This window comes from Falco naumanni, chromosome 4 (assembly GCF_017639655.2).
Source record: "Falco naumanni isolate bFalNau1 chromosome 4, bFalNau1.pat, whole genome shotgun sequence".
NCBI classification, from domain to species: domain Eukaryota; kingdom Metazoa; phylum Chordata; class Aves; order Falconiformes; family Falconidae; genus Falco; species Falco naumanni.
Genome location: NC_054057.1, coordinates 80,305,323 through 80,318,831, shown reverse-complemented (window position 1 = coordinate 80,318,831; position 13,509 = coordinate 80,305,323). Strand labels below are relative to the sequence as shown.

Below are 13,509 nucleotides of genomic sequence, written 5' to 3'. Positions count from 1 at the left end.
TTTGTGTGCACAGTGAATAAAATACTACGATGTTGAAGCGTTACTCAGCTCTAACAAGTAAGAGCTCTTTAAGTGAGCCAGACTTCCAGTGTGAAAGTCATGTTTAACTCACTACAATACACAATTTTCTAAAAACAAGTTCCAATTCACTTGGAATTGAAATCGGCACAGACATTTATTTTCCATTCCCAAGAAATCACCCAACTACATTTGAATTTATAAAACTACCACTTCAGCTGTCAAGCTTAGTGCCCACTGTTAAAGTGAAAATCTCTTTTATCCCCTTAAGTAAAATCCTCTCCAGATTACTCTACAGGATCATGAAAATTTCTGGCATTAATCATCAGGCATCAAACAAGGATATTTTTTTCCTGTATACTTAAAGTAGGGCAATCTTTAAAAGTTACTCCATCTTCAAATTCAAAGTTGGATTAAATAGTATACCTATTTAAAAACACGGCAGCAATTAAATCTGATATGGATGCATATCTGTTAAGACTCTGTAAAACACAATTCTCTTTCAAGGGTATTTTAAAGAACCTCCAATGTGAGTAGCACATTTAAAAACTGGTAAGAACTATTCTATTTCTACATATTGAAACGCTATAAAAAACATTATCTGGTTAACCTTAGGCACCTACTTTTTAATTCTTAGCAAAACCGGAACATTTCACTTTGATCAGTCACTTAAAACATTCAGGCGTTTCTTCCATTTAGAAAAGAATTATCTTATCAGCACTTCTGCCTCATTAATTTACCACAGCTAATAAATCTGAGTGAAAGAGCAGTAATGACAAAGATATTTATTTAAGGTCACAGATTAACCGATGCTTCTCAAGAAAACTCAAAAGTTTTGTGTTAACCCATTTAAATTGCTTGAGGCAAGTGACGTAACTAGAACCATATTTGTGCACCTGAGTTTAAAGGAAAATTCAGTAGCAGTGAAGCTGGTAAAAGATCTTACTGAATTTTATAAATGCAAATTATTTTTGTTCTGAAAGACTTGGTTCCTAATAACATACATGCACTCTGAGTTAATTTGCCTTGACATTTTCCAAGGAATGATATCTAGATCACAAACTTTAGAAGCAGCTATTGAACCAATGTTCCGATAGCCACCTGGAGTTCTGGGTTTGTGTGTTTTTTAATAATGTGTTATGCTTCAATAAAGCAACTCAAGTCTTTCCAGACCATGGCTCCATGGCCATATCCAAATTTTAGTCTCTGGAGACTCTGTGTATACTGGGCACAGTTCAAAGCATCTATACATGCTTAACACCCGCTTTCTCACAGCATTCACATGAATTCCAACACATGCCCAGGAATGCAGTGGCTGAGCAAGGTTTCTGCGTGACTACCCTTCCCATCTTCAGTGGCCTTTGTGGCACTAACAGTAAAGCAGAAAGCAGTGAGAACACCTTTCACTGTGCTCTTCACATTTCTGCTGGTGTTCAGGAAGCATAATAAGGCTGTTCCTTTGGGTGGGAAGGGAAAAAAGAATGGTAAGAAGTAGGGGAGAGAAGAACACAGTAACAGAAAAGATCAGTAAGAGAACAGGATGACAATAGGATGATACTGAAAATTCTATCCATTAGAATACACACTACCGAATCTGCAAGTGAGCCCACAATTGTATTTTAGGTCAAAGCTGCACATCACGGGTAAAATTTGCACGCTCTCGAGGCAGGGAGGCAGCAGGGAGGAAATTCTTTCCTCAGTTTTCTTCAACTAACATTTTTATGGAAATGGTAATAAAAGCACATTAAGATTGCACAGACAGAAAATAGAATTTAGGAGGTGATGTGAGCATGTGATACTGGACCACAATAAAAAGCTTCCTTCTATGACCTTCCTTCCCCTCCAAGCTCCCTGTTATATGATGTAGGCAGACCGAGACAGACCAGTAATTCTGTTATCAAAGAACAAACAGCTATTTTCCTCTTCAGAACATTCACAAGCACCTAGAATTTACATGACAAATTGAAAAGAATATAAACAAAAAATTACACTTGAGGTAAAACAAACAAGCCTGTCTTGTGAAATTCTGTTTATTCAAAAAATGCCCTAGAAAGAAAAAAAAATTATTTCATGAGTGAAGGGCAATATACTACAAAATTTACACCAATGGAAAAACAACAGTAGCCTTTTGTGTAAGTGTACTTACCAAGTCACAGAACTCAAAAACTAGGAGATAAGGAATAGCTTCCACACATTGCCCAATACACTGGAGAACATTTGGATGCTGAAGAACACTGGAGTGAAAAGATAACAGTTAAAGCCAGAAAGATCACACTATACATTATTTGCAGGATAATGCAACACCCTGAAATCCCTACCAGAAGTTTCAACACATAACATTGGTGGGCGGGGGCAGCACAAACAGAAGGTACAATTATCCAAGGCCACAGATTCCATTTGCACCTTTAAAACTCCTTCGTATTGCTGCAGCATATCACTGAAGGCAGCTGAAACTCAGAGGATGTCAAAACCATGAAAGCCAGCACTGCCACAAGAAAAAGTCACACCCGCCCTCCCACCATCCCTTATACCAAAAATAAGTGCATGCAACTGGTTTGTGAACTACACCAAGGAGCTGATCTGGCTAAAAGCTAAACCTTTTGTAGCCAGGATAGCTCCCAGCCAGATCAGTTACTTTTTCTAAATTGCTTCAAAAACACTTGTGCCAATGCAGCAGAAGGCACAAAATTTCTTCTTCTGACAGCTGCCAACAATCTAAACCTAAATGCAAATATAACTAGGACATCAGAAAGCATTAAGAACAGAAAGCTCTCTATGATCACTCATTGTAGCATATTCAGGTAAGGTAATCCACTCTGTGAGGTATGACTAGTGGACTACAATATGCCTACCTTTTCCAGTCATCTACTAAAGCCATTAACCTGTGGCAGTTAGCTCTTCAGAGAATTCTCACTATTCCGAAAATATAGGAAGAGAAATTACACTCCCTTTAATATACCAAATTCATTTCTAGTACATAAAGACCTAGAAGCAAGTATCCTCCAAGCATAACACAAGAGGAAGAGAACACCAAACAATCATGTTTTATTGACATTTCCAGTCAGATCAATGATTTCTCAATGGTAGAGTACTACTGGACTGAAGTTTGTATGATTCTCGGGGTGAGGTGGGGTGCACAAACCTCCTTGCAAGCCTACCTGAACAAATTAGTTTACTACGATGTTGTATTTAATTTTTTGAAAAAGGTAACTTCAAAGAAATTAATGAGTATCTGATAACAAAGTGTTGCCAGTTCCCCTGCTTCTAGCAGGAAAGCCAAGTACAGGAGTTAAACCTCATTTCTCAGGGGCAAGTAATTACACATGAAGTTACTTCGCAACATCAGGACTTTGCTCCAAACAGCTATAGAAGAAAATGAGATAAAGCAAACCAAGTGTGTTCTCCAGTCATGAGCAATAACTACCAAACGCATTTAAGCGAAGACCTTATTTTTATTTCTAAGCAAACTCAACTTTTTCTCACTTTGAATTGAATTACAGTTTTAATTTCACTTATAAGGGAGGGCAAGTAGAGACAGTAACACTGAACAAAAGAAACACCCATAATTCATATGAAGTGTGTAAGTTAACCAAGTGTGAAACATTACTTACTAATATGGCTCTCCATTTCTTAAAAACTGTTCTTGCTCCTTGGGACCTGCACTTGCCTTCAACTCCTTCACTATTACCCTTGCTACACTAGTGCCAGTGTAGATCTCTCCTAGCAGAACCTGAAAAAAGATAACCATTGTGTCTTTAAACAGAGGGAAAAAAACACTTTTAAGTATTATTCAAGGAAAAACAAGAGCTAAAACCACACTGTAAGAAAGATTTTCTGGCTTTTTTTGTCAACGCATGCAGAGCTTTGACAATTAAACACCCATACTTAATATATCTTGACAACTGATCTACACATCAACTTTCAGAAAACATGTTTTCTAGCAAAGACCACTTATTTACTTAAGGGTGGGTTTTTTTCTAGAGAGAATTGGTAATAACAGGAATGTATTAATTCATATCCACAGAAATGGAATGTCTACCTAGTAAGTGACTGTAGTAAGAAACTACATGTAAATTAAAGAAGCACTGCTCAGCACTGTGACTACTGCTAAAGAGTGCATGCAAGGAAACATCTAATTTCAGCTCCAGGTTTTCTTATGCTATTACTACTTTTTTTTTTTTGAGAACCATTTTAAAGGAAATACAGTAGCCTAGTCAGTTAGGAGTAAGACTCAAAACAGCAGTACAGTATTAAAATGTAACTTCTCACCTTTCCAAACCAACCATTTCCAATTTCCTGGATGTAGTTTAGACTCTGACGTGAAACTTGAGACTTTGATCCATCTGTCACACACAACAGAACAAACGTAGCACATATCAAACCACTCAGATGGCCAAAGTTATCGACTGTCGAGGAAATAATGCAAGCTTCTACAACATTTATTTCCAATTACATGCATACATTCAGACCAAGCAACAAAACCTAGTTAGACATAGATAAAGTACAAAGGTAACGTTCTGACAATAGCACCCAAATGAAACTTTTTCTCAACTCCAGCTTCTAAACCATACTAGAATGCACCCCCTACACAGTGATTCTCCTTATGAAATGTAAACTTTCCTTTTTTTAACACATTCAGTAAGAAAGCAAAAAGGCTAAGTTCTAATCCTAATATAAAAGTGTATCATACGCTGTAGTTGGGTAGAGCAAATAACCTACTTTCAAAAGTTTCCTATGTAAATAAGAGTTGAAAACCAAGACAACACTCATGGCTTATACATCTTAACATTTATAGTTATATAGAGAGTTACCATTTTAAGGGAAAGGGTTCGACTGCTTTATTCTTCAGCCCAACTGCCCTACTTATAGCTACCATCTGGAAAGAGGACATTTTCTGACTAAAAATACTTCACGTAAAGAGTCCAGAGAGGGAGAGGACAGAAAACAAGACCTAGATCTTGGCAGAGGATGGACAGTTACAATGGCAGACTATACACTACAGAAGAGATTCAGCAGTGTTTATCCCTCTGCTGCTTAATTGGTCAGGAACACTGATGAATAGATGTACACAAAAACTTTCCATCATTACTACTTGTCTCATTGAGAATTCTAGCCCACATTTTTGTTTTCATAAGCCACATTTACACCAGTATTATTTTACTGGAACAACCATAGCTGTATAGTATATTGTCAATGTGCTCCTAAGCATGGAGAAGGCTGTAATAGCACAACTACAATTTTATCAGTATACCTTACTCAAGTACACTGCCTCACTAGTGGCAAAATAACTTCTAGTGACAGAAGGTATAGTTTTAACAATTACAGCAATGTAGGAGAGCTGACAAAATTCTTCAGATAATTTTTCCTCACTCATTAAAACACTGAGGAGTAACATTTCTTCTGTATTAAAGGCACATTGACAGTTTCTTGAAATTTGTAGGTACAGAAATTTACTAGAAGCTTCCCTGAATATCTAATGGTTAACCAACACAAGCAATATATAAGTTGTACATGAAGTAGTATGAGAAAAACTACTTTATGCTAAGCCATGCTTGTAATATTTAAGATGCCTAGGTTTACTCTTACAAAAATTGTATTTTAAATAACACACTCCAAAAAACCTTTCACACAAGGAAAAGAAACCTAATGACCAATATACACATTTACAGCACGAAAAGTCTACAGTGACGTTAAGAAAGTGATGCAGCTGAAACAGCAGCACTGCTGTCAAGTTAGAGATTCACTCTTAGCTCCATTCAAGGCTAATGGCTAAAATCCAATGACAACTTAGCCATGAAGAAAACCACTGAAGAGCAGAAGTCACTAACATCCTAGAGTACTTCAAACCTTTTACGTATATAGAGGCATAATAAAAGCACTCTAGAGAGATTTATTTAAGCTACTTTTCATTCTTTTAAGTTACCTACCTTATATGGCACCCTGCCATAAGTTAACATTTATGAAATAATATTTCACATTTCATCCTACACCCTACAAAATATTTTTTTACTCAGTTTATGTAAGTTTGTAATAATTTCTTACAGTAAAGTCAATCAATCAGCTACACTTCATTTTTGACACTGAAATTGCCTACTTTTGTTTTTTCATTAAAAAGCAGTAATTTACCTGTACGAGACAGAAAGTGGGAGGGAGTTGGTAAAGTAATATTGGGAACTGAAAGAGTAAACACTTCTGCTGGAGACTGAACAGATGGAGTATCTTCTGCTGGAGGTGTAAAATCTATTTCATCATCAAAGTTATCTTCAAATTCCTGGGGGGGGAGGGCAGGAAAGTATCTTAGTAAACAAGCTGATCTTTTTCTTAAAATTAGCACTAATACATTTCTTTTAGTTTGAATGAGCAATGTTAAGGAAGCTTAACTTTTTTCCAAGGACAGTGACAGACTGGTAGTTTTCTATTCCTTATTTTCAATTTATTATTGTTTTAAAGAAACTAAAGTATCAATTATTGCTTTTAACAAAAAGGGTTTATTTTGGATTTTTGTTTGGGGTTTTTTTATTTTATTTTAAATGCTATCTAGCTTTAAATGAATAAACATGAACTGCTGAGGCCAAATACTCTCCATTTAGAAATGAGAGTAAAACTCCATTTTAGGAACACTGATAACCAATGTTCCAAAAGTAACTTTTCTCCGATTTTGACAATTTCTCAAGTTCTGCTGTAGTGGATATGTATATTCAGTATTTTTTTTCAATAGTGTCTTTAAACCCTATCAGCAGGCTAAGGAAAACAAATCAAAAGAATAGACAGAAAAGCAACAAACATTCTCTACAGCAAAATTGTCTCAAGGGTATACTTTTACTACTGATCCTGATAGCTAGTAATGACTCTGAAAAGACATTAAAGATCCTTACTGCAGCACGGACCAAGTACTTAAAATAAATGGTTGCAGCAAGACTTCACAGCATGTATAAACACAGTGGTTGGCTATTTCAGAAGAGAGAATCTACAGTGACACTGAAGTGTCAATAACTGCAGAGTATTAGCACAAATAATCAAGCATTCTGGACCCCAGAATACAGCTAAGAATGCCACTCGCATACACCTTTTTAAGTTCAGATGCTTACCTTGAAATCTATCTCAGGGTCTTTACAGCAGGAGACACAGTTTGCAAGCAGTATTATCAGTACTATTAGAGTACACATAGACAGAATCACAAAAGATGAGGGAACTTCAGCTGTAGCTCCTTCACCTAGAAATAAAGAGTATGTAGTATTATATAGATGTTTAACATTTAAAGCAGTTCCTTCAAAACATATTTCCAGTCTGCATTTATTTAAAAGGTGGTGTTTGAACATTTAACCCTGCGGATATGATAAAAAATAAGAGGAAACTAAATAGTAGAAAGGACACACCGGAAAAATATATCTGTGCTTTACCACCTGCCTGCACCATTCTGGACTTACTTGATTCAAGCTAAGAGGCCTCAACCAACATGATTTACTGACGTAGCTGATAACAGTGCCACTCCCAAGCCTCAGGATTCTGTTTAAGTCTACAAATTTATATGGGTGTCTAAACACAGATCTTAGAAATCCGGTCTTTTTGAAGACACTTCCCATGAGCTAAAAAACCTGTCCTAGAAGAAAAGGCAGCTAGAAGAAATCTTCACTTAAACTGCGTACAAATTTAAAATATATTGAAAGAGACAGTACTGCCTTATAGAAATAAACACGTTCATGACAGTCTGTCAAATATCAAAGCTGCTTTCACAAGTGCAACAGATCTAATCGGCTCCACCCCAATTTCTATTTCTTCTGATTCATTAAATGATTTGCCTCCATTTCAAGAATTTTAGATCCCTAACTATTTTGCAAATACTTCCAAATAATTTTCCAGAATTTTATATATGAGTATTCTACAACACATTTTCTATGATTATGTCAGGTTACTCACACAAGATTAAAAGCCTCAAATGGCATTTATAAAAATCTTAAGTCTTTGCCAGGGGAATTAAACTGATTTTCATCCCTGTTTTCATCTTAAGTAGAGAACAAAGATACGTAGTTCCCTAGGTTTTTGGTGGTGTTTCATTTTTAACCTCTTTTTACAGGTACTGCCATTGGGACTGGAAGAGTAGTTGGACCTTATCTGATTAAAATATATTTAGATATTATATCCATGTTAGAGTTTAATAATGTCAGGTGACTTGGACTGACTGGATTTCATGGGAATGTCTGAGTATCAATGGGAATGTCTGGCAACAGAATACAGTATGAATGAGGCCTCAAAAATAAAGAAAAATCAGAAGCTGGTCACTAGTGAAGGGACATACAAACGTTGTCCACATACCTTTTAAACCTTCAAAAAAGCTACAAAAAGGAATAAGAGATTTCCAGAAAAAGCTTTTCATCATGTTCCACAGAAAACTCACAAAATAGTTATTTTAATTACATGTAAAGCATAAATTGATATAATCAAAAGACTGCTTTAAAGAATGCTAGCATACTTTTGGAAGATCACACATTTTTTGTACAATTAGGAATATTGTCTATACAGCAATAAAAGTTAACCAAAACCCAGAGGGTTTTCAAATAAGTGATACTAGTAGTTTCCAGTCTCCACAACAGCTCCGGCATTCTAACCTCATTAGAGGATACGAATACGCCATTTGTAGATGTTCTGTACTGTTCAAACACTCATCAACCATGACGTGAAGCAATTTCACCACCTTTTAGTCAAAATTTTGAAAAGGAAAAAGAAAAAAAAATCTCTGAAGAGGGTGCTCAATAGAATAATTTATATTAATTTAAATCAAGACTTCTACATAACACCCATATATTTTTCCATTTGTAAGCATCAACAAGAAAAAAGGGAAAGTAACAGCCGATTTATGTTTACTTCCTTCAGATGTTCAGTAATCCAAGTAGACTGAAAAATAACTAAACCACAAATACAAGCATTCTGTGAAGTCATTAGCTAAATTACTGTAACACACACACACATTAAGTTAGATAAAATTTAAATGATTCCTTTGAACTTCTAACTGAAGCCAAGCAGTAAAAGGTAATTTTACTACAAAAAAAAGTAACCCTATTTCTGTTACCAGGTATTACTAATTGACATAGAAGACATTTTTCCAAAACCTCCCCACTTAATTTCCAGACAATTTCCTCACCTTCACCACCAACTTCACTGAAATGGAAAGTCAGCTCACCACAGGCGCAGATTTCCCTGACTAATGAACACCCCGGAACCCACCACCACAATTACAATATATATTCCTCCCAGTAAGAGATCAAGACTCCTGAATCCCCTAGAAGTTTCATCCTGTGTACTGGACAGGGAAATTGGGAAAGTTAGCCAAGCAAAAGTAAATCAGTACATGATGAACTTGGACACCAAGAGCATTTTTTATTATTCACGGAACACATTACTAGCACATCTTAAGAGACTGCTATTTGAAGACTAACTTCAGACCAGATCCCCAAGAGGGAGGTATAAGGCACCTCAGCTGTCAGATGCATGAAACGCGCCAAAAAAATCTATCATATTTTTTTGTTGGTTATTTATGGTACAGTCATTTCCTTTTTGATGCTCACATGGCTGACATGAATTTCACAGCCTCTTCCTGTTCCCTACAGGAGACGAGCACCCTCCCTTGCTCCAAATACCATCGCTTCTTCTAGATGCTCTTTTTGACCACCCTCTACCAAACCTTTGAGCAATTCTTTAAAATTTGCTTTACTGCTTTCAATCTTACTGCTGCTTTTAGAGACATGACAAGGTCTTGAATTGAAAAACCACAATTTTATTAGGTGCTTTAGCACAAGATGTTTTCTCCACCTATGAGCTTCCCACCTATGCCCTACATGGGGCACAACTATAACAGCTTGACCACAACATGTATTTGCATAAACATTAGCGTGCCCACTCCAACTTAGGATCCCACTTTTGACCTCCCAGGTGTTACAAATTGCCACAGCAAAAACAACTAGGAGGATTCAAGCTCCTGGTGGTCTTATGCCAAGTTTTCTAGTTTATTTAACTCACAACAAGGCATAACAAGCACTAACAATCATAAACTGCATGTATTGTACATTAGACAGCTGAATACATGTGCACTTTATTTTATATGAAAAAGGCAACATATTTTGGTTGGAATTCCTTCTGTAAAGCAAACTGCACGTTTATCAAGCCTAAAAATCTGAAGTGTCTTATACAAGTTATACTCTTTTCCATAATGTAACCATCTCCTTTAAGCGTCCTGGAATGAACACAGAAAAAAAAAAATACTGCTGCTGTTCATTATGTTACTTCCTAACCTTATAGACCTTTTCTAATTCCCAAAAAAGAAACTGTGTGAACTAACAGTAATAAATTGGAGAAGGTAATGAAGTTTTGTTGCTTTTTTCCTAAAAAAAAAAAAAAAAAAAAAAAAAAAACCAAAAAAAAACTCCTTTGAAAAGACAGCTAACCATTAACAGTTCATTAAGAAGATGGAAATAGTCTAAACTTCGAAAAGCAAGGCAAATTTCACATACAAAGTCATAGAAAGATGCTTTAATAGAAGAAAACCACCCATCGTCACGGGCAAGTTTCTGCAACACTTAAAGAACAGCATCTCAGATGACTCATACAAGAGCTACTTACTAAGAATTGCAGAATCCATTTCTCTTCAGATAAACTTTGAAGTCTCTCACAGTCATTAATAAGTAGTATTTTTTAATTTCCACTTCTTTTAAAAAAATGAATGTAAAATTAAGTACGAAATGATGGCAAACTGTAATTGGCCTAAAATTTATTATAAGTTATTTTAATAGCTTGCATAAATACATACTCAGTGATGGAAGTCACTTATTAAGTATTGGAACTGGCATTTGACAAAGTGCTGAAAAATCTGCTGCAGTGTAACCTCTTTTGCATTTTTTTTTAAAAAATTTACAATACACTGTAAATTTAATTACTTTTAATCTAAAGCTAGGTAAAATCCAATAAATATCACTCACAATTTCATAATGAATGCAGAATTTAAGAGTCTTAATATAATATATTCTAAAAGCAGTGAACTTAATAAACTTACACAGCATTATCATCTCAGTTTAAAAACCTACCACATCTAATGAAACCCTACACAGTACCAACCAACTACCTCTTAATCCCTATCCAGAAGTCAGAATTTGTTCTTTATGAAAGGAACTGCAAAAGAGATCCACAAAATACTGTCTGTAAAATGCCAACAATATAAGGGTTCCTGTCAGTTAATATAAACAGTCTAGACTACTTTGGTCTGGTATATCCAAACTACTTAAGCAGGGGGAAGAGGACTGGATCATATCACTACTATATTAAAATAAGCAGGAGATGCAGTGTGTCTGTGTTACTATATGTGTTACTGCAAGGTTAACACAACATGCTTTACTAAGAACTCTGTGCTAGTAAATGTTCCATCTCAAAATGGCATCTAGATGGTCCTAAATTATCAACACAGAAAATAAGGTCTTTTTTCAAAGCATCACAGTATTAAATACTGATTCTATGCTGTTACTTACGCACTTTGTAAAAGCACATGGTATCATAAACAATTCAATGCCCTGGCTGAGGCAGGTATTTAATTAACAGCTATTGAAGCAGATTCTTCAGCACCTCCAAAGCCTGCCATTTCATAAGGAAATTTTACACTAAAGTCTAAATTTGAGCACAGTACATCTGATGTCAAACCCTGTACACAGGCAAGTACATGAACAGGTTCACTGAAAAAACAATGATGACAAACTATGCTGGCATTCTCAGGATCAAGTATAGACATGAGAATATATCCTTCACTATGTATTAGAATGTTTCAAGGGGTAGAAAGATGTTATTTTCATACAAAGCACATTTCAAAGCAACTTATATAGGTCAGGATTCTCTATACCTTCCCCTAAGTTTCTTTCAAGTCTACTTTGTTCATAAGATAGTTCACTGACTACAAACACAACAACTGAGCAAACAATTTTATTTCTCACTAGAACTGGTTTACTTCTCTATCCCATTTCCCAGTCTTCCCACAATATTCTTAAATACCCACGTCATCCACCTGTGGCATCCTTTACTACCGTTAATTAGGAGCAACAGGCATGCCAGCTAGCCACATGTTCCATCCATGTTCACTCGCCAACCAACAGCCACCACTCAAAACGATACAGGACAAGACATAACTGCCTGTCCCTACGAGGGATGGCAGGCTTGCTTTTCTTCTACTACCAGATTAAGAAAGGCCATAACGTTTGAACTCTGCCTCTCACAAATTTGGTTCAGTGTGATTAATCATGTTATTAAGATCTCAACCTTCAGGAAATTGGGCTAAAAAAATGCATGACAACACACAGTTCTAAGCTTGGGCGTACAAAGAAAAATGTACATGACAGGCATTACTGAGTAGACTAATAAAAGACATTCACTACTTCGATAAAGGCAGTGCAAGGCCCAGATAAATTAAGCATTATTAGGGCACCATGAATTTCAAGGGAGCATCTGATTTTAAGCTTTCAGCACAGTAGTTGCTATGCGACAACAGTCCCACTGCATAAGCAAGAGCCTCTTTTCTTCCAAGAGCAGCCATATAAACGGCAGTTCTGCACTAATAGCTATAACTATTTCCAGCACAAATCTAGCATGACAGCAGTCACTTAAACCGTCTCTTGCACACCCTCAAATTATATGATCATGAACTGAGATGCTACTTTTACGACACCAAATCGGAACAGAGCAGCCTTTAAAACACTAATGAATGACCAAAGCAACTTCGCTACCTAGCTACTTCCACAGTATCTTTCATAAACTTAATCAGTTTACTTACTCTGCATTTAATACACATTAATGTAACCAGATTAGAAAGTGTAACATTACCCTCATTTAGAGTGGTTTTGAGAAAAAGCTATACCAACTTTCCTAAATAATGCTGTCATTCTCTTCTATGCTAGCAAATAAGTGGGAAAGTGTTCCTGACTCCTACCCAGTTCTTCATAAGACAGATTCGGATCATTATCTTTTCCTCACAAAGGGTTTCTCCTGCATTTACTTACTGCCTGAAATCTTCAGATGTTTGCTACTAAATAGGCACAAAACCAAAACAGATATAACCAGGCCTATAAATTCTGAAAGCCTACAGGTAACAGGTAGAATACTAAACCAAAAGCCTATTCAAAACAATTTTAGACACATCTATTGCGTAATGTCTGATTTGTATGACAAGGTAAAGCACAACATGCATTGTTATTTCACAAAAAAACCCCAACCAGCTCAAGAGCACATTCCATTAGTTACTGCATTCCTGTAATGTTAATTTTTTCCTGCTATGCCCCATTTAACAACTGAGCTAAAAAACCGCATCATTTTTAAGAGTAAGTTTCAGCAGAAATGTGTGCAGTACCATCATTCAGTTGTGCAATACCGTATTACAACAGGCTTTAAAATACTATATTAGAACAGCATTCAAATCACCATCAACCTTCAACTAAGATAAAACACAAACAAAAACTTAACCCA

General features: G+C 36.0%; 1 protein-coding gene across 2 annotated transcripts in view; it reads right to left on the bottom strand.

Annotated features, from left to right (window-relative positions):
• Positions 1 to 13,509, bottom strand: part of LMTK2 (lemur tyrosine kinase 2) — a 42,357-nt gene that overhangs the window by 21,628 nt on the left and 7,220 nt on the right. For both annotated transcript variants that reach the window (XR_005827479.1, XM_040591360.1), the window contains exons 2-6: positions 7,107 to 7,231; positions 6,145 to 6,289; positions 4,288 to 4,361; positions 3,630 to 3,748; positions 2,165 to 2,252 (exon numbers count right to left, since the gene is read on the bottom strand). Coding sequence is in view for 1 of the 2 variants with exons in the window: in XM_040591360.1 (XP_040447294.1) it covers positions 2,165 to 2,252; positions 3,630 to 3,748; positions 4,288 to 4,361; positions 6,145 to 6,289; positions 7,107 to 7,231 (551 nt within the window). In the remaining variant the exon portion in view is untranslated. The remainder of the gene's footprint in view (positions 1 to 2,164; positions 2,253 to 3,629; positions 3,749 to 4,287; positions 4,362 to 6,144; positions 6,290 to 7,106; positions 7,232 to 13,509) is intronic.